Source organism: Tigriopus californicus, chromosome 12, assembly GCF_007210705.1.
Source record: "Tigriopus californicus strain San Diego chromosome 12, Tcal_SD_v2.1, whole genome shotgun sequence".
Classification (NCBI taxonomy): Eukaryota; Metazoa; Arthropoda; class Copepoda; order Harpacticoida; family Harpacticidae; genus Tigriopus; species Tigriopus californicus.
This window is the reverse complement of record NC_081451.1, coordinates 4,654,236-4,680,322: the sequence shown is the minus strand read 5'-3', so window position 1 is coordinate 4,680,322 and position 26,087 is coordinate 4,654,236. Positions and strand designations below refer to the sequence as shown.

Sequence of the window (26,087 nt, the reverse complement as noted above, 5' to 3'; positions counted from 1 at the left end):
GTTGTTTCAGATTTCAGTTCGCTAAGTTTGGCACTGACCCACTCTGGTTTCCTTGAGAGTTAATTAATACTGATGGGATCAACACTCATCCTTAATTGACATGGCAGCAGAGCTTGACGATCGTTGTGAAGTCTTGTAGTTTAGGAGTTTGCCCAAAAAGATGACTCGAGTTTCAGACCAAAAGCATCTATTCCTAAAAGAAGAAGAAATAGGGAAAGAGGTTCAACGTTTTGTCATTTGAATATTGGCTGATTCGAAAGTAGTAAAAATACTTGGTTCCCCCTTCTTTCGCTCATCTATGCCGATTCATGTCATGAATAGTTATGAAGAAGAGAAAGAGTTATTGAACATCGACATGGGGCAAGATGGCGTTATCCCATTTTCGGGAGGAAGGACATCGCCGCATGTTTTATTACAATGAGATATGTAACTCAGCTGCGGCTTTTATATTCAGTTTTTGCAAAAAGTAACGTTATCGCTCGTGATTTGATAACCACGACCCAAAATCCAAACTTACCTTTTTCCGGTCTCAATAGTAGCTTTTAGAAATGTTAACAATTGATAAAGCCTTACTTTAGCTTTAGATGGACAAATCATTGGAGCGTGACAGATATTCTTTGGGCTAAAATCGGTTCATCTATTAGTGCTTTCATCAGTCCCTTAGGATGAAAAATTTGGATCAATATCACCAAGTAGGTAAATCTTGAGAAGGCACCTTAGGAGGCCTTTGAGTTGTTACCATATTGTAAGATCAATAAGAGGCCAGCTCAAATGTAAACAATTGATAGCTCTGTCATATTCTGGATATCACAAATGCAAGGAAACGTGCTGTGCTATCTCTAAGTTGAGGATCATTCCTATTTTGATCGGTGCTGAAGAAACCTCAGTCTTCTCAGTCTTTTAACTGTGTTCTTTGACAAAGAAAAATGCTCTGACCAAAATTGCTCGTCCACAGTTTTCACAACAAAATACTTGGGAGCTCGAATTTCATGGAGTAAGCCACGAACATCTAGAGATATGGACCGTGAATGAGTTTCCAGCCAAATGGGTCTGCTCTTGGTCATAGCAATTCTGAGCCACTTTTAGAATAAAAAAAAAATAAGAAACGCAGATCTTTCAATTTAAGGCAGGTCATTTTTAAATTTTACTTGTAAAGCGGATTGTTTCAAAGTTATGTTGAATTTTATGTCGTGTTTACCACATAACTTTGAACATATCTCCTGAGTTCCCTAAGCATGGATTTGAGCTCAAATTTGGCTAAGTTCATCTATTCAATCAGATCTTTTGGTCATATAAACTGCTTATTTGGAATAAAGTGAACAGTTTACGAGATCAGAAGTTTTTGCTTCCGTTCGCGGTCCACATTTCCAGAAGTCCGTCAATAAGCTTGTTGGATACTTAAGGAATCGCATTTTGTTTTGTTTGATCCTTAGGCCTGAAAATGCATCATTTTAAAAAATGGACAATTGGAGACAAAATAAGGTTTAAGCCTCACACATATCCAATGATAGATTTCTTTCTTGCCTTTTTGCCAACTGAGATGTTACTTGCAATTATGAATAGTCTGGCATGACTGGTTTTGAAGTTGAGTTGTAAAGATGATCCTTCTTAGTATATTATATTTTTAAGAATGATGCTTTTGTTTGATGTTATATTTGGGACGTTGACAATCACAACTGTTTTCTTTTGTTTTTGTTGTAACGGTATTAAGGAAACAGAAATACCTAGTATATTTTGAATAAATTAACAGGACTTGAGTTTGGAAATGAATATTCAGTAGCTAGATAGTCATTAACCATTAATAGTCACCTCCAGTTATTACTAATTGTGCCGTTAGACATAGAATACTCAGCAAGATAAGAACTAAAATTTATTGTATTGTACACAAAGACATCGCTATAAAACGAAAAGCGCCGTGTCACTTTACAGTACACGCGTTGTTTTTGGCAGTTTTAACATTGCATTCCTCATCTATGTGTATGACACACTTGAAACAGCTTTGATTAGCTTTATCTCCCTATCTACTTGTTATTATTGGAGCTATTTGTTGCAACTCACCCCATTCAGTCAATTGACGAATATCAAAATGTTATGTGCATCATTTGGCATCCTTTCCCTTTTGGCCTTTGTGGCACACGCTCATGTCATCACCCCCAGGTAGATCTTTGGTGCCTTACTATGTTGGACCATTAAAATATAAATAGTCACATCTCTTTTGTTAGTGAGGATGGTGATATCTCCTTCAAATATTACCCCTCCCAATCTAATGGAGACGTGTTGACCTTTGAACTAAGTGGACCTGCTCCCAATGAGACTAGCTATGTGGCCTTGGGATTGTCTTTGGACCAAAAGATGGGCGACGATAGTGTTGTGGCTTGCGCACTCAAGGACGGAGTAAGTTGGCCAGGATGTTCCATTCACAATGGAACTTGGACTTACAGCTAAGGTGCTTAGTGTTCTATGTAGTGCTGGGGCGAGTCCAGAAATAGTCGGAATCGTACGAGTCCTTTGATTACTCGCCGAGTCCGGAAGAGGGCTCGAGTCTTTTACCACGGTCAGGTCTTGCAAAAAAGACACGTCTTGCGAAATTATGAGAAAATAAATAAATATCGTTTTCTTGACAAATCCGGACTCGAGTCCGGCCAATTTCTCCAAAATCGAATAAAAGACTCAAGTCCGGACTCGCCCCAGCACTAATAATACTTTGAGACAAAGTTGCTGTTTTCTCAATTGAGACGGATTTATGTTTGTACCTTATCTAGGGATAAAGGAACCAGGGAATAAGGCTACATTTGTAAATATTGAATATCTAATATCTAACCTAATCCAAATATAGTTAGCTATGAGAGGCAACCTATTTCCGTGAAAGAACCTATGGGCTTACTTTTACCCGTATCCAATGGAACCTATTCTAGAAGCCCGATGTCCGGATGTACTGGAACTTGAACAATCCCTACACCAGTGTTCCTTTGGCCAAGCCATCAACCGGCCTCTCGGCCTTGGAGGTCTCGATCAATGATGGGTTGATCTCTTGCAAGTTTGACAGAGACTTTGTGACCACATTCGATACTCCAACCAAGCCCTCCAAGTCCGTGACCATCGACATGACCAAGACTCCTTACTTCACCCTCTTGGCCGTTGGACCTTTGAAGGATAATGGCAATGTAAATCACCACAAGGAAGTGATTGTAAGCGACAAGGCTGAAATCTTGGCCTAACTTAAAGAATAAAGTTGTGTCTTTGATGAATTCGAAACTGGTTGACCGATCATCAACCGGGAATGCCCATTACTTAGACAGGAAGAAACTTGGGGGCCAATGAATGGCTTATGAGGTTCCATGGTACCAACCAAATCTATGGCTACTAACAAAACATCTACCTACTATTTGAGACTTAAACATGCATACGTTACAATGCATACATGTACTAAAAGATGACTCTTTCGCTTTATGTGATTCGCTATAATCTGCTTGCCAGCTCTTTCAAGAGAGTAATTGAAACGGACAAAAATGTTGTAGTTTTGGAAAAAAAAACTTTTGTCGGTCAGAGCCGAGGTGCTTTCAAAATAATAATGCGTTCACTTTATATAGCTTTTGGTTAGGGGTGTAGCAACTAAGATTGACAATATTTAGGTATTTAGGTGGTTTTTCAGAGCTTTAGCCAAATCTAATTAATTAATCTAAAACATCAGAAACTGGACTAAATTCATTTCGTTTTTACCATAACCATATATGAGCCGCCCTGAATTTTTAAAATGAGTCCGACTGATTTTCTTCGAATTTGTGACCAACGTTTAGAGGCTTTATTTTAGTAAATTGTTCATTTTAAATGATGAAATAATGCATGGACGCCCTGAAAAGCTAGTAACAATAGATGCTTCACCTGATTATCTTTCATACTGTTTAACTGTATTTTTTCTTAAGAAGACTCAAGAGTCATTTGTTGGCCTTATTTCTCTCGAAAAGACTCACAGGACACTGTAATAAAATTTTCCGGAGAGTTTTGTCTCGGGAAATCAATAACCAGAAATACAGAGGAATAATCCCCCAATAATTCCAATTGACTCTTTTCTCACCCAAAGGGAAGTTAGCATCTTTCAACTTTACTTCAGGGTTCTTTGGTTAGAACATGAACCACTGGAATATGGACGGGGATGGTAAGGTTGAAAATTAGCAACTCCAATTCGAGTCAATGAATTAAATTTTTCTTCAAATACGGCTGGCCCCAGATCCCTGCGATGGCGTATTTTAAATGTCAGCTCAATCAAACGACTGGGTCAAAAGTTATGCCCTCTCAAAGTGCCATACATAACAGAGCACAGAATGAATGACTTAGCCCTCTTCGGGTAATCAATTACCACAAGAGGGCTAGTTCGTTCATTCATTGAAGAGCTTTGTAGTGCCTTTTGAGACGGCATAACTTTTGATCCAGTCGCTCGATCGAGCTGAAAATTGAAATGAGTAATTATTGTAGCCTGGGATCATTCTCATTTGAAGAAGAACATAATGCGTTAACTCAATCGCGAAAAGCTAATTCCCAAACCAAGCGTCCCCGTCCATATTCCAGTTGTTCATGGTTAGAATGATATTTTTTCCCGAACCTCTGCTCGTGGGACAGCCCTAGCTGGATGCGCAAACGCAACGCGTTAAGTAAAGAGTCCTAGAAATGATTGGCCAATCTTCCGAACTGGAACCACACCATGCCCGAATATCCTTACCCGATTTGATCCGAGATTCTAAGGACTCCAGTTGGTCTCCTGGAAGTAACCGATCCGGTAGCGACCTTTTCTTCTTCATCCCGGCCATCGGTGGCATCAAAATGCCCAGATTCATGAGTATCATAATCAGGACAGCGGCGCCCAAGATCAAGCTCAAGAGGTCCGGCCCTTTCTCACACCCACAGCCACAGTCACACCCACCGTAACTGGTCCGGGCAGCGGACTGATCGGAATAAGCCACACTCGGGAAGCTCTGACTCTGAGAGGATTCCGACACCCCTTGGTTCTGAACGGGAGCCATGGCGTAGTTGGAATAGGGGTAAGGCTGAGGATAGGGTTGATAGTAAGCCGAGGGGTAAGAATGCGCTCCACCGGGGTAAGGGTTGTAGTTGTTGTTGTTGTTGTTATTGTGGTAGTAGTAGTAGTAGGGGTAGGGGTTGAAGGCCTGTCTTTCCTGACGTGGGAGAACGCGACTTCGATCGGGAAACCGTTGCCTGCCCATGGAAATTAGTTGGACATTGCAGCCCAAGGTTCTGAAAGTAAGAAGATTTGCATTCATCAATAAAGGTACTTAAATCTAGTGCTGGGGCGAGTCCGGACTCGAGTCCGAGTGCACCCGAGTCTTTTACTTGATTTGGGAGAAATTGGCCGGGCTCGAGTTTTTTTCGAAAGGACTCAAGTCCGGACTCTTCAAAAAAAAAAGTTCATTTCTTCTTAGAATTTCGCAAGACGACTTTTTTTGCTAGAACTGATTGTAGTAAAATATTGATGTCCTCTGCTTGACTCCAGTCTTTTGCCGGACTCGAGTCCGGATTTGGAGTGTCCGGCCAAAAGTAAAAAAATCAAAGGACTCTTCCCAGCGCTACTTAACACATACAACTGAATTTAAGAGAAGAAAAGACACAAAAGGAAAACATATTTCCTTCATTAAAGTCTTAGCTCTATGAAAGGAAAAAGCTGCATTATTTCTTACTTCAAGTGTGCTAGGCTGTCGAACCTCAACTATGTTCATTGAAAAATCACATCTTACATATAACTAAGTAACGGTTTGATAGATCACCTCAAAATTTCTAAGTAAAAGTGATTGCAATTTTCATTTTACAGTGGCACCCACTTATATCGTCTCCGCTTACAACGTCAATTCGCTAATATCGCCGTCTTCTCAAAGTCCAGATTCATACTTACAATTTTTATATAATTGCCTCGCCTCACTCCGAGTATATCGTCATTATGCACTTTTTTGCTGTAGAAAGCTTTCATTTTATATTACACACCGAAGTTGAATTTAAAAAGAGTAACTGGTCAATGCGATCTTGAAAACAAAAACAGAACTCTGGTGAAAACTGATCACCCTGCCTACTCATTTGTCTGCCAATCAAGCCGAATTCCACTTGGTCCGGAATTTCAATATGCGTCCAAAACGAAACAATCTTTAAGTCAAAGCAAGGAAGATATCTTTAAAGCCTAAGATGATCTTCCAAAGATGCCGTTGTAGACAGCTCAAGAACCTCCAACACCCCAAGAAATTGACACTGCGATGTCATCGGTTAGAAGAGGCTCACTCAAACGGAAGTAAAAAAAGCTTTGGTAAAAAATTGAAGCAAGGTATTCTTGATCCTTGATAATTTGCAGCCTCTTTTCAGTTATATATCGTTTAAACATTCATATTTCAAGATTTATTTGCGTATTTGACGTTGTTATGCACCTATTAGAGAAAATTTGGATATATCGTCAATTTGGCTCGAGCGACGATATTAGTGGGTGTCACTGTATCAGTTTCTGAAGATTGTAGTTTCTTTAATGTTTCTAGGAATGCAAGTTTTTGATATGGGCCAGAATTCCATAAACCAACGAAACCCAAGTTGTTTCTTATGATTTTTTGAGCAAGATTGATGGCTAAATTGCATTTGGGTTTTTCTCTGAATACTTAATAGCCCTTTTTGACCACCACGTGGGCTCACTGGATTAACAAAAAAATCGTTTAAAGCTAAAGGCTTGAAATTTGTCTGGCTTTGCATCCTACTTTCTCTGTCAGTTAAATGAGGACCAAGATCAGTGTTAAAAGCTCAAGCTTATGGTGTCTCAAACTTCAAAAACTCAGTTTAATAAAGGTGCAATTATTTAATCTTTCCTGGACCGAACCAACTAATTCATTATTTCACCACAACCTCAACATTCTCGGGCAAGACTTTTAGAATTCTGTCTGAGAAAAGTTCTCACGGTTACCTCCAAATGGATGGGGTGAAATCACGTGTTAACAAAATTGACGTTGGCTAGAATTAAAATCCAATCATCCTCATCATCGTACAAAGCCACTCCCAAACATTTCTCATCAATGCTTGGACATATCTAAATTGCAAATTGATTGCAATTTTCATGAAACATCAGGTAAAGATAGTATTGGAAGAACATGCGCTCCTCATAAGTTACTTCGGTGTCGTTTCTTTTTCATCACCACAGGAGCAGTTCTTTTGAATAATTTCTCTCCTGTCCAATTAGAAACTTTTCCCATCATCACACAGAAGGCGAAACAAAATCGCTTGGAGTCCATCAAAGCATATTCAACTGCCATTGAGATGGAAACGCTTTCCATTTGGATATGCAAAAAGCGTTATTCAAACCGGGCTCCCTGATGTGTCTGTTGACAAAAAGATGCGTCATTGTCCTCCAGCATGTTGCGGGGAAAGTGAGGCTTCCACTCATGATTTATGGGTTTTTCCCCTTCTGCTCCAATTCATTATCCAAGAATGGTTACTCTCACAATAGCCAACTATTTTCGCGTCAGATGGCGTCGTTTTTTTGGGCGGTTGCTCAAAGCTCATTCTTGAGTCACATCAGGCACACGTTTCAACTATTCTTGAGTAAACATTGGATCGATTGAGGAGATCTTGTCTGTCTGTTGTTCGTTTCTTACCAAAAAGACCGCTTGGAATCTTAGTCAAAACTTATTATTTTTTTCCGTTCCTTTTGAGCGTGATACCTTTTCTAACAAAGAAATGTAATGTCTTTTAACTGGGTTACAAAATAAAACAAATAAAACACAACAATCTGTGTTTGCAAAATGAGTGCTAAAGAAATTTGGCTTCAAAGCTCATTCCGTGTCTCTAAAATTTGAAGAAGAAGAAGAAAAAAGGTGAGTGACGAAAGCAAATGCTTCCGATATAATTTACCTGTCATCCCAACAAAATTAAAGAGTTTTCAAGATGAAAAAAAAACAAGTTTTCTGTGCTCCAAAGTATGGCCTAGAGCATAAAACATGGAGACTCTTGACATAAGACGTCGTGGTTTGAATTTTCCTAACTACCAAGTTTGATTGACTTTTCCAGTGATGATTTTAAGATTTTGGCCCTAACCTGTCCGTTTCTTCGTCAAAATCATTTCATTATTCAACTATTTTGCTCGATTAGGGGTAGCCGCAAGGTTAAAATTAAAAAAAAAAAGAAAAAAAAACATATATATTTGGTTGGAGCAACATATTAAAGGGAAAATAACCTAGAAATTTCGCCTTATTTGAAATAACTTCCAACATGTAACACTTATGAAAACCAATACTTCATGATGAGCTCAAAACTAAAACTTTAAAATGTCATTAAAAGTTTGTCCGAAATGACATATTGCACCAAAGTCTGAAAAGTTGGTTGTTAGGGGTTACAAAAATCAAGGTGAGGAAGCCCAAAGCATCGTGAGCACCAACAGAGGGCATTTATTTTTTCAACTTAAAAATCCATGCGAAACTCTTATCCGCCCATTTGCAAGGGCCTATCACACTAAAACTAACCACTAGAATATGATTTGCGCATGATTAAGACGTTAATGGTCTTCTTGATGATAGAAATTGATCCATAGAAACACGTTTTCCCATTGCGGTCAGAAGAATGCGATCAACTAACTGTTGCCCTAGATCCATCTTTTTTCTTACACATATCTCTCTCTAAAGAAGCTTTTCAGGTCAATCCCCATGAAACATTGGCTCCGCATGGTTGCTTGTACAGCTCACCTTTCATTCTAAAAGATCCCTGAGCCCTCTTAGTACTACCACTACTACTACTACTGCCACCACCATTCACTAAATCTACATGCCGTACCACAGTACAGTAGATCCAAGTGCTCATGAAAATGTGAGAGGTTCGTGCAACCGGCAACATAACTGTTTCAGAGGAGCCGTCCGTCGCTCAAAGAGGGGAAAGTTTTCTGGCATATGTATCTGAGGGGCGAATTGGTGATTCTTTTTGACCGTGGCATATATCGTGTCGAACAATCTTTGAATTTGATAACCTATTATTAAGAGAAGAAACACACCAGCTCGGAGACTTGCGTTTGATGACAATGTTGTATTATACAATTTGTGGTGGGAACGTTCACACACTTCACATTTCCGGAGATTTCTCACACTCCTCTTAATTTGAAGGGTGTACATATTCCATCTAATCCATTTACCTCATTCTTGGCCGCACTAAAATCTCTTATTTTTTTTGAACATCTAGTCTTTTGAAGTCAATTGGGACATTGAAGCCGGAAAGGAAGATGACGTCACCGTCAATGTTTTGGGAAGTTCCTTGCTTTTTTGAGGCTTCACATTACTTTGCTAAGGGATTAAATTAGATATCCAGTTCATCTAATCCAAAAAGGAATGGTTCATTTAGCACTGTATTTTTTTATAAACTCTCACTGTATTACTCTTGAGTAAGTTGCTCAAAATAACTGTTTAGCTAAAAAAAAAAAAACCATTTTTGGACTTGGTTTTCCTCTTTTAGTACTTTCTATATCTACAAACGACTTTTTAAGACCTTCAAAGAGGTTTTTTGTATAATATTTTGCTTTGTATCTTGGGTTTTTGGTACCTCTGCTCTTTTGAAAAGTGACCTAGTGACCTCCCAAAATTTGTGCTGATATCATCATTCAGCTGCAACTTAAAGGAGTCAATAGTCAAAACCTCTGCACTTTCGACCACTATTCACTCACTTTATCAACCTTAGACACAACGGGACGTAGTGTTGTCAATAACACCTCCCTTGATTCTGAAAGGTAATCGGATCACTGATTCGACTTACAGCTTTTAATCCGATGTATGAGAGCCACCACTTCCATATTGATCCGGAGGGATGTTAGTCACGATATCGCTATGAGCCACTTTAATGCAAACTAATTGGAACTCTCACTTTCTGGTTCACTTTTGCTTGAGATGCCACCAACCAATGATCACTACCCTCCAATTCTCCGTCAGCTTATTCCATCTTTTCCTCTTCCTCACTTCTTTCATCCGGGCTTCGCAGATCGGGGATAGTCACATACGGCGTTTTAACTATTCACTGCCGAAGTCGGGATTTCAGGCATTGAAATCTCCGTCCTTCCAAGGAAGCCACAATTCTCTCTCCCGACAAAGCTGCCAAACTCTCGGCTTCATCGGTTCCTTCCTCGCTCTTTCTTTGTGATGGTGGAGACACTGGTAAAAACGGAAAATCAGGTTATTTTTGGGGGAGACTGATTCAAAGGAAGGCATAGGTTTTGAAGCGATATGTCAGACGGATGTAAGCTTGTTCCTTAGGGGTCTCGGATTTTAAAGTGTCTTTCTTTTATTTTCGTGTTTTTTCATGTTTGCTTACATCCTTTCTTTAATGCCCTTACTTTACTTCATTCTGATTTGGCAAAAATAATTGTGCTCGTTATTTGTCTCTTAGTTTGGGAAAATCAAATATTTGCTTTCGGGGTCTTATAGCGTAGCAGTTTGAACCTGCTTGTCTAATTTTCTCCATTCAAACATTCCATATGTATTAAAAAGTGCAACTTGATATGGTTTTACTTGGGACAAATCTCTTATCCGGATACATATATCTTCATATCCGATTCATTTATTGCCAGACATTATTTTTGGTCAATTTTTTTTCAGAAATATTCTTTTTTCAACATGTAGTTAGGTAAGTGAATAAAGCAATTATGAGGGAACACAAATCAGCAATTTATTGAATGAATACCTGATATCGAAAAAATTAAATGGACTATTAATTACTGAATAAGTATAAAAAAAATAAAAATAAAAAAAAGAAATAAAACCAGCGATGATGCATTTTTATAGATTTCTTGTCATAAACATGACGAAAAACATGTCCTGTTTTCATTAAGTGGTAGCTATAAAACTTGCTTAGATGGAAAAGCGAAATTCCTACCATAAGGTCGACCCAGTGCTTGAATTAACCACCATATTTCGCTCAGAAAGTGCGTTATTGTCTGTTGCCCAATCAAAGAGGATGCGTGGAGTTTTGATATTCATTATCTGTACTTTAATGTTGCTGTTCCAAACCATCTTGAATTTCTCCCTCGCCTCAAAACCCGAGCTTATAGCCCTAATAATTTCCGGTGCATTAGACATCCAGCCACAAGTGGACAAAGTGGTGTAGTTTTGTGGCAGACTCAAACGGTTTTCCTTTGCCAAATGAATCGTCCTGATCCGACTCCTCTTCCGTCGGACCAAACTCACCGAACTTGAACGTCTTGAATCCAACCGAAAAAGTACCGTAATCCCGTTTCATCACCCCAACTCACCGCCCTCAGAGAGCATCCAAAAGTACACAGATATGTAACTACTGCCACTGTCTAGTGCTACCACACCATGTAGCACATATTGAATGAATGTGCGTTCAAGGGGGATCTTATTAGGACGAGGGGCAGTGCTTCCAAGTGAGAGATAGAGATGGACGAGCTCTTTGGTGATCAATTGAACATGCTTCAAGTTTCTGCCGGCGAAATGAGACTGCTTAGAAATTCGCACAAAGGAAGATTGAGGAGAAACGGATACGGCTGACTTCTTTGTCAGTGAATGAATAATACTCCAGATGGCGTCTCTGACGTTGGTCGATGCTCGATGATTCGATTGGGCCCCATTTCGACGATACTGGACAATTTATTTTATTGATTGCACTCCCAATTTACTTCTCTCTATATTTCAAAATGAAGAGGAATAGCTAAAGTTAAAACTTGTTATTTGCAAAATATTACCAAGTTGTAACTAGATGAACTGAATTATATTTGTATGGAGGGGAGATTTTTTAAATCAAAAGACCCAAAGGAACAAGCTAGCATTGTGTGGTTCAAATAATACACTGTGAATACTTCTTTCAATTCGTTTTGCATATTCTCCATTGTGGCATCTTGCGATAAAGATAAATTGCCTGGTTTCTTATTGAAATCGATTTGAGCAAAGGCTATTTGACAAATATATGTCAACTGTTAGAACAAAGTGTCTTAACACCCAAAAAAATGGCATTGCAGTACAAAAATGGATTTTCATAATATATTACGTAGTTTGGAAGTACATAGGAATGTGTCACCTAAGCGATGCTTGTTCCTTTTGGCCTCTGGTACAACATACAGATAAGACGCGTTCAAAATTAGACACTTACAATTATCGTCCCTTTTCCTTTTCTGAAAGTTGACTTCACGTTTCTGAACAAATGGCTTCAAAATTGAAAATTATCGGCGAGCTTCTTTTGTAGCATTAGTATGGGTTTAGAAACCAATCAAGTGTGACTTAATTAATGAAAGAACTTACATGAATTGGCTTGGAAATAAAGAAAAAGAACAAACGAAACCTTCATAGATTTTGGCAAAGGTTTTGGCCTAGAACATGGGCGTTCGCAATTGAGAAAGGTCTAGGCCCTAGGTGTGCCCCAAAAATATTGTGACCTCATAGTGGACAACCTTGAAAAAGATTTAGTGTTTAGAAAGGGAGAAAGTGCCGCTGAATCGCCGTCAATTGTTTTAATCAGTGAAACCTAGCTTCACTCGGGGATTGGCTCATCTGAAATTGAACTGCCTCAATATATCGTCAGATCTCGAAAAGGAAAACTTGAAACAATGAAAGAACGCGGAAGAGGAATTGTCATCTTGGTCCGAAAGCACATCATTTTTTGCCCGATAAATGTGGATGATCCAGGCACTTGCGGCGTCGAATTGGGTTGTATTCTCGTTCATTGTACATATCATATCGACCAGGAATCATGTCAAAAACATAATAATTTTTTTATGGGGTGTGCTGATTATGCTATCGTTTTCGGAGATTCCAATTACCGTATCCATCCATTAACTGGACCACGCTGCAATGAGGGACCAGCGACGACAGATCTTTTTTGGATTTTATTATTGTTGATGGCATTCTTTCCCAGCACGTTGAAGAGGGGAAGGGAATGTTTTGGATCTTCTTTTCACCTCAAATTTTGATGCACCTTTCTGGTTGCAACTGATCAGGAACTATCCCTATATCAAGTCTCGGTTAAGGCAATGAAGGTCGAGTTGCAAATTGAAGCAATCTCAGGGAGAGGCTTCACTTTCGTTGAATTCTATTGAGAATGTCGACAGTGGATGCAATGATATAGTCAACAAATAGTGGATGCTATATATGTGATATTGAGAGCCCTCATCATGCTGAATTTTTGCTAGTGAGCTTGACAGGCCCGCATTTCAAATACCTTGTCGAGGACCATTGAGAGGCTTGATTGGGGTGCTTGATGATATACATTCAGAAACTCGCAGCCCAAATGGAGGTCAGTAGATAATTCTTCATTGGACCTCTAACAAAAAATTATCTGGGTATCCATGGATAATCTTACAAAAAAATGACGGACATTTAGATGCAAATTACGTATATTCAACTTATTGGGTACATGATCAATGGAACCATGACATGCAACGCCATCAAAAATTTGTCAGAAGTTGCTGAAATATTCATGGAAATCTTCCCAATTGTTCCACATGATATCATTCCCAATCGCTCCAATCGTCGTACCAAGAGTCCCCGGATCCACTTCCACTCTCATCAGTGGGTTCGGTTGTAGTAGCAGGGGTTGTAGTTGTTGTAGTAGTACCTGTTGTTGTTGTTGTTGTGGGAGTTGAGCCATCCGTATTGACCAAAATGGGTACCACGCCAAACTGAAAATGCGTGTATCATCCATAGTCACTAATGTTCATGATGTTAAAATAAATTACACTCTTTAGTGGCCTCACCAGTTCGATGTAGTTGCAGTTAACGCCTCGTTTCATTTTGAAGTAACCTGACTCTCCCCAAGAGGATCCCCAGGAGTTCTTGATTTTCCAATACTTGACGCCCTTGTGGTTTCCATATCCAACCACGGTCACGGCGTGACCGTTAGTAAATTCGGCCGAACTATGTGTAAAACAGGGGAATATAATGGCTCGTCGCAAAATCGAAAAGGTTCAATGTACTTACGGACATAGGTCAAAAATACCACCGGCATAATTCATGATGGCTTTGCTCAGAGGGGACCCGTCGGGCCCGGTGGAGAAGGCCACAACTACCGCGCCATGCTTGGCCACCAATCTCATTAGTCCCTCCTCTTTGGGTTCATACAGGCTGACCATTTTACTGACCTTGATTTGCCAAGGTACACTTTTCAGGGTCAGGTACATGTTATTGAAACATATAAATACTTACCTTGACCCCCGGGTCGAGATTGTCTTTTTCAGGGAGGCAAGTGGCAGATTGGACCCCCTTGTAGGGGTCCTTATGCTCAGCTGGAATGTTACCGCCACGGTTTTTAGTCAGATAGTGTATGTAGGGATCGATAGGAGCCCCTTGGCAACCGTTGGCATTGCGACTGAAATGCAAGCAATAAGTTAAAGAAAACCCATTGTGTTTTGAAAATCCACCTGAAAGATCCTTACTAGTTGCCAGCGCAATTCAACAGGGTCTTCTCAGCCAAATCCAAAGAGTTACTCATGGTGGGCTTCTTCACCAAGATGCCAGTCTCAAGGGAGGCTACGGAGGCAAAAATGACGCAAGAGCCACAACTGCCTTGGTTCCTAACCCCAGTCAATTTGCTCGTAGGAGTGTGGAACTCGGCAGGGGGAGTGTCCCCGGATCTCATGAGACTTTCAAAGTACCGCATTGAAGGCTCATCAAAGGTCATCCCTTGGGGGTTGAAGCCCGTCCTCATTGCGGCGTCCACATTGAAGCCTGGGAAAAAGGATCAGTTGTGACTGACTGCCATTTTCCAGAGAGCTCTTCTCTGAATTAACACATGTATGGTTGGCTGGTTACCTGTCCGATTGGCAAGGCCTTCGGTTCCTACAATGGAAAGCGGGGTGGGCTTGGCGAAAAACAGAGATTGTTGACTTCTGAAGGCTGCGTTCTGTTCATGGATGAAGTCGGCAGCTTCCTTCAAATTATTAGCCCTCTCTTCTTCAGTCAAGAACTCAAAGTCTTCCTCCTCCCAATCTTCCTCGGGAATCAATTCTTTGAACGTGTCCTCATCCAAATCGTCAAAGTCAATTACTTCGTCCTCATCAACATCATCAAAGACATAGTCCTCGTCGTCGTCGAAATGGAGTAAGGGACAGTCATCATGGTCGATGTCGTCAATCTCATCATGATCGTGGAACGGGGAGGCCTTAACTGTAAGTTGGAAAGTTAATAAACTAAGAGTGATGGTCTAGTTCGATGACGTTGATAATCTTATTGCTTCAACGTATAATCATAATGATATCCTTTGGCTTTGGATGTGTTTTATTACCCGTGAACGCCGCAAAGGCAAAGAAGATAATGCAGAGACTGGAAAATCTCATTGTTGGTTGGTTTCCCGTCTTCGATCTGGATCTGACCTCCTTCAAAAATGTGTCGATTTATATATGGAAGTGGATCAGTTCGAAAGAAAAGATTAGATCAGCGTGTGCAATATTTTACCATATTTTATCAAGATGTTGATATTGGAAAGAATAACGAACCGAAATTTGGTGGCTTACAATATTTGAAGGCTATTACACTGCTTTTATCTTTCGTAAAATGTGTAGGGAAGTAGGAAGAAATTTGTTATCGCATGCTTCTTTTGTAACTTTCAATGTTCCACATATGTCATTATAAGTAGACAAAGAAAGAGACGCAATAATATTTCGATCTGTTATCTACCTTGGACAACATTCTTGCAAAGAAAATATTTTCTGTACCAGAGAGCCCTATTCGCAACAAGATATCTTATATGGCTTGTGGTAGCTCGTTGACCAAATTTGAGCTCAAGACAATGCTTAGGGAAATCAGGAAAAAGGTCCAAAGTTATCCAGTAAACACTACATAAAGTTCGAACTTTCGGCCTGCTCTTGCTCAGCAACATAAGCTTTTGATAACATAGCTTTTAAACAGACCACTTTACAAGCAAAGAATATAGAAATGACTAGCCTTCAATTGAGAAGATCTGCGTTTCTCATTTGATTATTTCGAAAAGTTTCGAATTTTAATTCGAAAAGTTGCTCAGAGTTGTTATGACCAAGAGCAGGCTGATTTTGCGGGAAACCCGTTCACAGTCCATATTTCTAGAAGTTCGTGGCTAGACCAACCTTTTTGGTTAATTTTGACTGGCTTTAGAGTATTGGTCGACCCCATGCCAAGAAGATGACAATCAAATTGGTTAGTTAGTAAGAATGTCTTCCTAAGGCCGAATTTGAACCCAAACTCTGTGGTGAACACTCATCCTAACTAAGATGATTTCTTATCAGGTCCATGGGCGTGCAGATAGAAATCATTAAGCACTTTTCTAGACTACCTAATTGGGACAATGCTTTCCCGAGAATCAGAGTTGAATATTGAGAAGCCAGAAGCCAATAGGGGGGATATCATCATTAAGAAAGGATTCTCCAAAGGCTGAAATATCCGTCTGTCCCTTGTTAGTAGGCATTGGCGGGCAGAGATATGAAAGTTGGAGGGAAGAAACCCCCGATTGAAACGAACTTAGCGACAAGAAGCAAAGATTTCCCCTTTTCGAAAGATCTCCGTACCGGTCTCAAATCTCAATTCTTGTTCTTTTCTTTGTCTCGAAAACCAGTCTTAAATATCCACCCGAGACTTGGTGCACGCAACTCGCATCTCAGTTTTGATGTCTATTGAAACCGGTTCCCAAAGAAGGACGGAAGAAAAGCCTCTGGATAGATGCATAGTACGAGCATGAGGATCGCTTGTGTGCGTTATTTCCATGGCAAATGTATTTTGCATTGAAATCGTAGGTATGTTTTTATTGGCCTCAGCTGGTATGTCCTTAACTTGATTGTAAGATCGATCATACTTATTCGCATGACATCTTGCGTCGTGTTGACCGACGGGTCAACAATATTTTGCTACGTGGCTGATTTCACTTTTTACATGTCTTTATGTCTTTAACAAGAAGGAGCCAAACCGGAAAACAACCTCGATGGTATAAGAGAGGTGGATATTCAGCTTGATTGACTCACTTTCTTCTTTGACGTTTTTCGATTCAGGTGACTATTTTGGATCCCCCCCAAAACAACAACGGTAAGGTTATCTGCAAATTAAAAAAAAAGTCAAAGCTAAAGCTTTCTCTGCATACTATTTTAAAGGATAAGCAAACATAACGGGCCAAGATGTGTACTCAATGAAAACATTTGCAACCGGTTGTCATTCTTTGTTTTCTCATATGACTATGTTAGTAAGATGAGATCTAAAAGTCGCTTTGTTGGTGTTGCTTTGGCGAATAGCTATCTAATTCTCCCATTTTCAAAAGCTGTTGTTGAGTGCATGACCGTGGTGGTATTCACAGTATTGATTAAGAGCTTGCACAAATGCCAAGAGTTTCGGTAACACGTCTCATGCAAAAGAAAAGGAAAGGCAAAAAGTTTTTAGAGATTACATTGCAAAATCGGCAAGATCAAATTTGACCATAAAATGCTACGGCTATATGTATCTCGAAGCAATTTCAAATCGAAACGTTTCAATTTTCTAAAGGATGCAAACAAAGTTAAAAATGGGTTTTAATACCTTCAAACAGGTACTTCATAATTTCATTTTCATATTTATCAACCGCAAGCAAAAGTAACCGCGAGTTCAAAGTTTGACAACCAACAAAGAATGAAACAACAACTACAAACAAAGAATAAAGTTGAATTCATTGCGCGACAAAAAACATATTCCATATAGTGACATATTTGACGATTAAACCACTAAATGATCGTTGCTAAAACTTGCTATCTTGCAGCTACCTATACCATTTGGTAATGTAATTTTTGTTGCTAATCATATACCGTGAATAAGTTTCGAGTTTGTACGTTATTCATCAATATTTGGCTACGAATAAAGCCATGGAGAAAGTGAAAGAATATCATTGATTGCAATGCCATCAAAAAAAGTATGTCGTAAGCCTTGCCAATATCTTCCATTTTAGTAACAGTCGCTACTTTTGAATTGCAAAGACTAAGCGTCCCAAAAATATAGGTTTATAAATTTTCATGTCAAAACACAACTACGAGTAATATCGATTTTGATCGACTATGTTTCATTGAAAAGTGACAGTTTTTGGTGCCGTACTTTCAGTGATCAAATATACTGATTTAGAATCAAAATGTTCTCCTTGCCAAAAAGGTTCCTTCTTGTATGTATTACAAAGAAAAACATATAACCACCTTTTGGTAATATCGGTGTTTCAAATAGATACACACTTTTGTTTGTGAACCCATCATTTTTTGTCCATATAATGTCCGGCGAATGAGAAATACACCCTGATAATTTCAAGTGCCCAAGAAAAGTACAAAGAATCGAAAGCCACAATAGAGTCCAGCTTAGGAGCAAAAAATGTGTCTGGTCCAACCAAACTAATTAGGCTAACAATTACTTCTTTAGAGAAATCAAAATGAACCACTGTAATTTCGTTGCTTATGCATTATTTGTGATAAGATTATTTTATGCGATATTGCAATCTTGGCGACAAGATGCATGCGTCACATTTTCTACATTGATGCCTTTACACGTCGACGATGTCAAGACAACGCAAACATCAGTTTTGAAAAATGATTTACCACCGAAACATCAACGTGAATCTACTCGCAATATCATAAAAACCCCTGGTTCAATTTATCTCGTATTTCTCAGATTCCAGGATACGAATATGATCACAAAGCTCAGCCATCTATTTCTGGTGACTCTCTTATCGATCCACGTCGGTTCAAATCGTATTCCAAGAGATGTGGAAGGTCCAAAGCGGGTCTCAAATCGGATCAAGTCGGGATATTCCAGCCCCGTTCAAGTGTATGAGAAACTTGATCTGTGGTGTTCATTGGAGACCTCTGAAGCCACACCGGAATCTTGCACCTGGACCAGTCCTGATGGCACCGTATACAAAGTGGATGGTGACAAGGTGTCCCAAGACAATCATGTTGATGAAGTGGTGGATGGAATATTAGCCAATGTCACCTCCGGAGAGTTCTGTCACATCCAAGTCAGTAGTCTCAAGTCAGAGCAGATCGGGGATTGGACATGTCATTTGGACTTGGGGACCGGGGTTAAGTATCAAAGGTCCACTTTGACCGTCACCGACAAGCTCCGGATCTCCGATGTCCGATTGCCCGGTGATTTGAAACCAACCACCTATAAAGTGGCATTGATTCCTTTCATCATCCCGGACAACTTTACCATCGATGGTCATGTGGACATTAATCTGGATGTCGTGGAGGAAACAGCTGTTGTCAAGATCCATGCCAAGGATTTGACTATTTACGAAGAAAGCGTGGAAATCGATGGCAAGACATCCAACATCCTCGGCTTTGGCAACGACCATGCCCGAGAATTTTTCCTCATCTACTTGAGCTCCCCACTCCCCAAGGGATCCACGGTGAGGTTATCCATGGACTTTCTCGGGAGCTTGAGCAATAAACTGGTTGGCTTCTATCGCAGTAAATACATCTCACCCGAGGGTGAGGATAGGTACATTGCCACCACTCAATTTGAGGCCACTGATGCCCGGAGAGCATTTCCTTGCTTTGACGAACCAGCCATGAAAGCCAAGTTTCGAGTGCTTCTGGGACGTGTTCCATCCATGGTCTCACTGAGCAACATGCCCATTGAAAAGGAAGCCCAGCCCATGGATGGTAACGCCACACATCAAGAATATGTGTGGGATATATACCAAGAGTCAGTTGTCATGTCGACCTATTTGTTGGCCTTCATCGTCTCCGATTTCAAATATCGGCAAAGTGACCCTCATCCCCAAAATGATGTCCAATTTAGAATCTGGTCCCGAGAGAGTGCTGTAAACCGGACCGAGTATGCTTCCCAAGTGGGTCCGGAGATTTTGGCATATTTCGAGGACTTCTTTGGTCTCAAGTTTCCTCTTCCCAAGCAAGATATGATTGCTATTCCGGATTTTTCTGGAGGAGCAATGGAGAATTGGGGGTTGATCACTTATCGCGAACGAGGCTTGCTTTATGACTCAAATGTGTCCTCGGACAGACATAAGCTCTACATAGATAATATCGTTGCCCACGAGTTGGCCCATCAATGGTTTGGAAACCTTGTCACCATGAAATGGTGGACTGAGTAAGTTTGAGACATTAATATCAACCATGGAGACATCCTTGCACTAATGACTTGCTTTCTGCAGTTTGTGGCTGAACGAGGGATTTGCAACTTATGCACAATACATCGGGTCGCATCATGTGAACCCAGAGGCAGGTATAAAGGACAAGTTTGTCCTCACTTCCACTCACCCAAGTTTCAAGTTGGATGCTTTGGAGACATCCCATCCAATTTCGGTGGAAGTTGGTCATCCAGACGATATCGGTGACACCTTTGATACCATCTCCTACCGGAAAGGGGCCTCCGTCATTCGGATGATGGCTAATTTTATTGGAGTGGACACTTTTAACAAGGCCATCTCGAATTATCTGAAGAAATATCAATTCAGTAACGCCGAGAAAGATGACCTTTGGCAAGAAATCACGGAAACTGCTCATGCCGACGAACATTTGGCGGCAAATCAGACCATCAAGGAGATCATGGACACTTGGACCCTTCAGAAAGGATTCCCCGTGATGTCTGTAAGTGTGGATCTTGTGAAGGGTCAAATGACTTGCAATCAAAGTCGGTATTTGGCGTCCAAGGCCGAGCAAAGCAGTCGCTCCATTTATGGGTACAAATGGTGGATTCCTGTGTCATACACAAAGGCCGGAGGAGACTTTGTCAATACCAGGAGCAAATTCTGGCTCAAACCCATGGACAATGGGAGTGTCACTTTCGACATTGAGGCTGCGGAATCCGATGCTATTATTGTCAATGTTCGACAGACCGGCTTCTACCGAGTGAACTACGATTCCGACAACTGGAAACGGATCTCCGAGGCTCTCGAATCTGATTTGGAATCCATTCACAGGGTAAACCGCGCTCAGATCCTCAATGACGCCTTCAACCTGGCCAAAGTTGGACTTTTGAGCTACGAGGATGCCTTGATCCAAACTCAATATTTGTCCAAAGAAAAAGACTTGATCCCGTGGTCGGCAGCCCTCTCTGAGTTTTCGTTCATTGGAAGAATGCTTAAACGAGAGAAAGCTCACGCCGATTTCGAAGAGTTCCTCCAACGCAGTTTGACCCCAATCTATTCCGATCTCGGATTCTCAGCCCGTGATACGGACACTGTCCTAGAGGCTGAGCTTCGGGTCAAAGTGGTTGGAAGAATGTGTGGACTTGATAATGCGGATTGTATCAATCGTGCCTCAGATCTCTTTCAAGAATGGATGAAGAATGGAAATGTTAATCCAATTGACCCCGATTTCAAAAGTGTTGTCTATTGTTCAGCTCTTCGACATGGGGATGCCACTCATTGGAACTTCCTGTGGGATCAATTCAAGAGTTCCGACGATAATTTCGAGATGTCGACCATTCTCAGTGCCTTAGGGTGCTCCAAAGATGAAGAAATCCTTCAGGTAACTTATGCTCTTGAGGACATTTGAAAGAGCTTTATCTGATCACTTTCTTTTTTTCCTCTAACAGAAATACTTGGACTTGACCTTGGACAAAAGTTCGGGCATTCGGAAGCAAGATGGCTCAAGGGTAGTTGGCAGTGTGGCCAGGACTGTGGTGGGTAAGGATTTGGTTTGGAAGTGGATCAAGAACAATTGGGATCAGATTACCACAGTGTACGATGTGTCTTCCCATTCCACTGCTGGTGGGTTTGTCAGCTATTGTGTCAGTAGCTTCAACAAACCCGAGCGATTGGCGGAGGCAGTACAGTTTTACGAAACGAAGCTCACCACTCTGGGGGCCGCCAAAAAGAAAATTGAAATTGCCATTCAAAAGGCAAAGGTCAATGTTGAGTGGATGGAGCAACATTATCAAGTGATTGCGAATTGGTTGAAAGAGCAAGTAAGCTCACAGTAGTGTTCGCATAACGCTTTTAAGATTACAAATATGTAATTTTTGTTGTTCTCTTGTTTTAGTGGAATATATTATAGATATATATTAACCAAAAACATGTGAACATAAATAACAAAGTGTTTCGTATCAACTTGACCTTATGGAAAGGCTCATTTTCCTTTTGGAGGATTGCTAAGACATTTGCTTTATTGATTGAAATATAATACTATAGGATATAGTATTACCGGGTGCGCTCTGACTCTCTCTTAAAGTGTGCCAAGGTGAACACTGAATAATTCTATTAGATAAGAGAGTGTTGAACAACGTCGGTAGACTCCAAGGCAATAGAAAAAAGAAAATCACAAGTAACGAAATTTCGGTAAATCGTACCTTTTTTCGAAAGCAGGAACTTCAAATCCTTTACATTTTAAAATGATTGTAATAGTCATGACTAGTGCCCTGTATTAAAAGTGTGCGAGAGTGAGGTCAGTGCGCGATTGCGGTTGAATTTTGAACCTTTGATTCCGTTCCAAAACGGTGAGTAAACATGGGTCCCAGATCAAAACTAAACACATTTTTGTACAAGTTTGAGCCTTCAGGGTTAGTTCTAAGGCTTAATTTACTCTTCAGGCATCATTATCTTCAATCACAACAACATCAGATACCAAATATGTATTTTTCAAAGGATAATGAAGAAAAGCGCTTAAAGCGTTCAAAGTACTCGTACGTTTAAGGGTGCGTGAAGGGTAGCTAAAGCCAAACATAGCTCGTAGAGCCACAGTGTTTGTGGTTTCTAATTTTGTTACATTTGCATTACTTGATTGTTTACATCTCCTCAGGCAAATTTTCATAGAGGTGAAAAAAGAAACTTACATCAAGGTTCACGTGTGACTTTCAAGACAAAAGTTAATCCTTTAGGAAATGTTACTTAATCAGGAAAAAGATGATCTAGCCTTTAACAAGCATCTGACGAATGTCTGTGTGAAACTCTCAAATTGGGCTCAAATATGACATGGCGCAAGATGAATGAGAGCATTTTGTCCTAAAAGAGCACGCTAAGCCATCCATGCATTTGAGGAAGAATGTTAAGGAGGAGAAGGGCTTTCTCATGTCAATAATAACTGGCATCACGATGCTAACTCTGTACAAATCGATTGTTCCGCCACATCTTGAATTTGCTTCACCCATTTGGGCTCCAATGAGTTCAGCAGGTTTGTAAAAGGTCGAACAGGTCCAAAGATGTTTCACTAGGAACATTAAGGATATGAGAGAGCTCTCCTATTGGGAAAGGTTAGAACGGTTGGGACTGTACAGTGTTCAGAGAAGGTACGAAAGGTATCTGATACTATACGTTTTCAAAAGCATTCATTAGCTTTGTCCCAACCCAGGATTAAGGGTCAATTGTAGTGACCGTAGAGGCTTAACGTGCGTTTTGAGAGCACCCTCAAGCCCTCGAGAATCCAGGCTAGTTCGAACAATGAAGTCCACTTCTCTTCTTTCTCGGGCTCCTTTATTGTTTAATTTGCTTCCCTCGAATATCTTTGGGGAAGTTACATGTGTAATTGCATCGATTTACTAGGCCTAAAACACCTGGTTAGTCTGACATTCAGGGGCTAGCCAGAGTGCCAATTACTATTCGTTGAGGAATCCGATATCATGAATAAAAGTTAAATGTGTTAAGTAATTTTTAGCTTTCATTTGAAATGCTTGAGATTCTTTTCCCACTAACGTCATGGAAGTCCGCAAATATTCAATAATCATAAAGATAGCATTCCTGTAAGTTTTGTTTGATTTCTAATAACACTTTTCTACAAATTAGTTGTGCTTGCTTCATCTTAGACTTCAAAAAATGATCAATAGAGTAAAATATCTGTTTTATTCTTCGCTGCCACACTTTAGAATAAAGGATTTAAGCTATTAGCCCTTTATTATCCAATGCTTTACTCTAGAATGATAGTCTGAAAATAGAATCTCTATATGAAAGCGTAACTGTGATTTGCAATAGAAACGTCTCAATAATTTCAACTTAAACGTATGTTATCAGTTGACATCAATAATAAATTTATCATTCAAAGTCTGAGTGTCAGTTTAGGTTTACTCAACAGACCTCGGCTGAATTTTCTCGGGAATCCGTGTTTTGCCATTCAAACGTTTCTCAAGCATCATGTCAAAATATGCGAATTGCTCATCCTTCGTGGAAATCCATGTATTGTTATCTATCTTGCCTGATAAAATATCATATAAAAAGAGGCAGCCAGAAACAACCTACCTTCAAGAAAGAAACACCCTTTGGTAGGCAAGTGAACAACAACAACAACAACAACAACAATAACAATACAAATTAATAATGAAATCCTACACCCTGTTGGCCCTTCTCATCGTGGTCTTGATCCAAGTCCAAGGATCTTGGTCTTGTTCGAGCTTTGGAGGAAGTTGTGACAGTGACTTTGATTGCTGTGGGTTTGGCTCCTTGTCTTGTAGCGGAGGAAACTGTTGCAAGGCTCTCAATACGGCATGCTCCTCAAGCTCAGAATGCTGCCCAGGACTCAGATGTAAATCAGGATTCAACTATTGTGGATGGGTCAAATCGGATCATGTGGATTCTCAGGATGCTTAAAACTCTCAAGACTTTCAACCCAACGATTGTAAGTGTACTCTATTTTCAAAGGGATCATCGAAACTCGTGTTTTTGCAAACTTCCTTATTGCTATTGGGAATTCAATTCTCATTAGCTCAAGGCGAAAACGTTATTTAATTTACATAACTTCATATTCATGTTAAATATGATCCACCAACGAATTAGAGTTGAAAGACCTGACTAGCCCTTGAATGTACAAAGGTTGATAAGGGATTTTGATGAAAAACTTGTCCAAATCTATCTTCAAAGACTTTAAGCTTTCAAGGATAGAACATGGTCAATCAAAAGGAAACATCAGTCTCGTAGATTATATGTTGTCACAAGCTAAAATTGACGACCATCACCGTAGACAACATCTTTGATCCTCTTTGTCATAGCATATATGAAATGCCATTCATACGTTCTTGGTCGTGAATTTGTGGCTTTATCAACAAAGAGCAAATAAATATTGTCAACATTCTGTTATGTCTTTCAGAAACGGACGAATCCTAGATCAGAAGATTTCCGACCGATTGCAATCCAAATCATTCATAATATATGTTCTATGATAGAGTATATGAAATATCAACATGCATGTGCTTGAAGCTTTAAATAGATGGTCTCAATTTGATATATTTTCTTCTTTTTCTTGTCATTGGATTTGTCAAGAATCAAGACTCTCAACGTTATTACAACTTCGGAGGAAAAACACAGATGTTCATATTTGCACATCAAATTGTTAAGTGTGGCATCTTGGAGTACATCTTTACAGAGTATTGTCAGAGGCCATTTGTTGGGATTTTGCGGAGTAGTCACCTCAGGGACATCTAAGAATGAGAAACCAGCTTGCAGAAAAGTAACCACAAAGGTTAAAAAGGGTTAGGTTTATTGGCATATGGTATTGGTTGAAAGCTCATTATCAAATTATGTAACATATTTACTTGTGTGGTACTCGAGTGGAAGTTCGAGGGAATATAGACGAATTTCACGTAGAGTTTCTTCAAAGAGTTGTCTAATTAATTACGCCTAGAATAATTTAATTGAGTGTTTTCAATTAAATTCTCCATTGCACGAATTTTTTTACACACGATATAGACTTTAAAATCATTTTAGATGTACAATACACATTGTCCTTGAGGCTTAAAACGCTTTTATTTCCAATACTTTTCTGAGCGGCTTTAGACATTAGACAAATTCATCATACCTAATTCCGGCGTCTTTAGGGAAACCCTGATTCTAAATTGACAGATGTTCTATAGGGCATTATTAAAAGAAGATAAGTGCAGACCACGTTCTTTGCATTTCCAAATACAAGAGGTCATAAAACATCTGTTTTTTAAATAATTTATAGGGAAGTTTGAAGATAGCTAAAAAACCAATAGCACCATTCAGACAATGAAAGTAAATTCTATTAAAATCTCACAACACAAATTTCATTCAAACCCTGAGGGTAAGTTCCAATAGCAAATGGCCAGAAAATTTCAAAACGGGGACCGTAAATCATTCGCAAACGACTAAAAGTTTTTTGTACAAGAGGAAAAGAAAATGCAATTGAAATGTTATTGAAAGAACCTGAATTACAATTGCAGAGTAATTGTCATTGTATGCATTTTGAACCC

General features: G+C 39.8%; 4 protein-coding genes and 1 long non-coding RNA gene across 6 annotated transcripts; 3 read left to right on the top strand and 2 right to left on the bottom strand.

The window, feature by feature from the left end:
- On the bottom strand, window positions 1-9,898 carry LOC131891566 (uncharacterized). Its single transcript, XM_059241176.1, has 3 exons — window positions 9,769-9,898; window positions 4,718-5,250; window positions 1-193 (listed from the first exon to the last, which is right to left on the bottom strand). The coding sequence occupies exons 2-3, from the start codon at window positions 5,217-5,219 to the stop codon at window positions 141-143; spliced, it is 555 nt and encodes a 184-aa protein (XP_059097159.1). The 5' UTR covers window positions 5,220-5,250; window positions 9,769-9,898; the 3' UTR covers window positions 1-140.
- Window positions 1,962-3,248, top strand: LOC131891567 (putative ferric-chelate reductase 1 homolog). Its single transcript, XM_059241177.1, has 3 exons — window positions 1,962-2,157; window positions 2,223-2,394; window positions 2,916-3,248. Exons 1-3 carry the CDS (start codon window positions 2,087-2,089, stop codon window positions 3,216-3,218), a joined length of 546 nt encoding a protein of 181 aa, XP_059097160.1. The 5' UTR covers window positions 1,962-2,086; the 3' UTR covers window positions 3,219-3,248.
- Window positions 9,899-13,336: 3,438 nt separating the features above from the next.
- LOC131891446 (uncharacterized) lies at window positions 13,337-15,398 on the bottom strand. The gene is made up of 7 exons (XM_059241016.1): window positions 15,241-15,398; window positions 14,769-15,122; window positions 14,393-14,684; window positions 14,163-14,325; window positions 13,938-14,098; window positions 13,715-13,874; window positions 13,337-13,639 (listed from the first exon to the last, which is right to left on the bottom strand). Exons 1-7 carry the CDS (start codon window positions 15,290-15,292, stop codon window positions 13,469-13,471), a joined length of 1,353 nt encoding a protein of 450 aa, XP_059096999.1. The 5' UTR covers window positions 15,293-15,398; the 3' UTR covers window positions 13,337-13,468.
- A 1,352-nt stretch (window positions 15,399-16,750) lies between these two features.
- On the top strand, window positions 16,751-21,967 carry LOC131892020 (aminopeptidase N-like). 2 transcript variants are annotated; one of them, XM_059241741.1, is made up of 4 exons: window positions 16,751-17,006; window positions 18,597-20,039; window positions 20,104-21,421; window positions 21,489-21,967. In XM_059241741.1, the coding sequence occupies exons 2-4, from the start codon at window positions 18,613-18,615 to the stop codon at window positions 21,873-21,875; spliced, it is 3,132 nt and encodes a 1,043-aa protein (XP_059097724.1). In that variant the 5' UTR covers window positions 16,751-17,006; window positions 18,597-18,612; the 3' UTR covers window positions 21,876-21,967. The 2 variants fall into 2 exon arrangements, with proteins under 2 accessions (XP_059097724.1, XP_059097723.1); XM_059241740.1 differs by lacking the exon at window positions 16,751-17,006 and having other exon boundaries at window positions 18,256-20,039.
- A 2,011-nt stretch (window positions 21,968-23,978) lies between these two features.
- On the top strand, window positions 23,979-25,099 carry LOC131891523 (uncharacterized). The gene is made up of 2 exons (XR_009374413.1): window positions 23,979-24,496; window positions 24,965-25,099. It is a non-coding gene; the product is annotated as an uncharacterized LOC131891523 (long non-coding RNA).
- The last annotated feature ends 988 nt before the right edge of the window (window positions 25,100-26,087 follow it).

What these genes read in the sequence shown, in the direction of transcription:
- LOC131891567 (XM_059241177.1), top strand. Translation starts at nt 2,087, where the DNA reads ATGTTATGTGCATCATTTGGCATCCTTTCCCTTTTGGCCTTTGTGGCA. An exon ending in GCTCATGTCATCACCCCCAG is followed by an intron (nt 2,158 to 2,222) that starts GTAGATCTTTGG and finishes CTCTTTTGTTAG; the next exon opens with TGAGGATGGTGATATCTCCT. An exon ending in CTTGCGCACTCAAGGACGGA is followed by an intron (nt 2,395 to 2,915) that starts GTAAGTTGGCCA and finishes AACCTATTCTAG; the next exon opens with AAGCCCGATGTCCGGATGTA.
- LOC131891566 (XM_059241176.1), bottom strand. Translation starts at nt 5,219, where the DNA reads ATGGGCAGGCAACGGTTTCCCGATCGAAGTCGCGTTCTCCCACGTCAG. An exon ending in AGAATCTCGGATCAAATCGG is followed by an intron (nt 194 to 4,717) that starts GTAAGGATATTC and finishes TTCTTCTTTTAG; the next exon opens with GAATAGATGCTTTTGGTCTG.
- LOC131891446 (XM_059241016.1), bottom strand. Translation starts at nt 15,292, where the DNA reads ATGAGATTTTCCAGTCTCTGCATTATCTTCTTTGCCTTTGCGGCGTTC. An exon ending in AGGCCTTGCCAATCGGACAG is followed by an intron (nt 14,685 to 14,768) that starts GTAACCAGCCAA and finishes CCTTTTTCCCAG; the next exon opens with GCTTCAATGTGGACGCCGCA. An exon ending in ATCTCGACCCGGGGGTCAAG is followed by an intron (nt 14,099 to 14,162) that starts GTAAGTATTTAT and finishes TGGCAAATCAAG; the next exon opens with GTCAGTAAAATGGTCAGCCT.
- LOC131892020 (XM_059241740.1), top strand. Translation starts at nt 18,358, where the DNA reads ATGAACCACTGTAATTTCGTTGCTTATGCATTATTTGTGATAAGATTA. An exon ending in ACCATGAAATGGTGGACTGA is followed by an intron (nt 20,040 to 20,103) that starts GTAAGTTTGAGA and finishes TGCTTTCTGCAG; the next exon opens with TTTGTGGCTGAACGAGGGAT. An exon ending in AAGATGAAGAAATCCTTCAG is followed by an intron (nt 21,422 to 21,488) that starts GTAACTTATGCT and finishes TTCCTCTAACAG; the next exon opens with AAATACTTGGACTTGACCTT.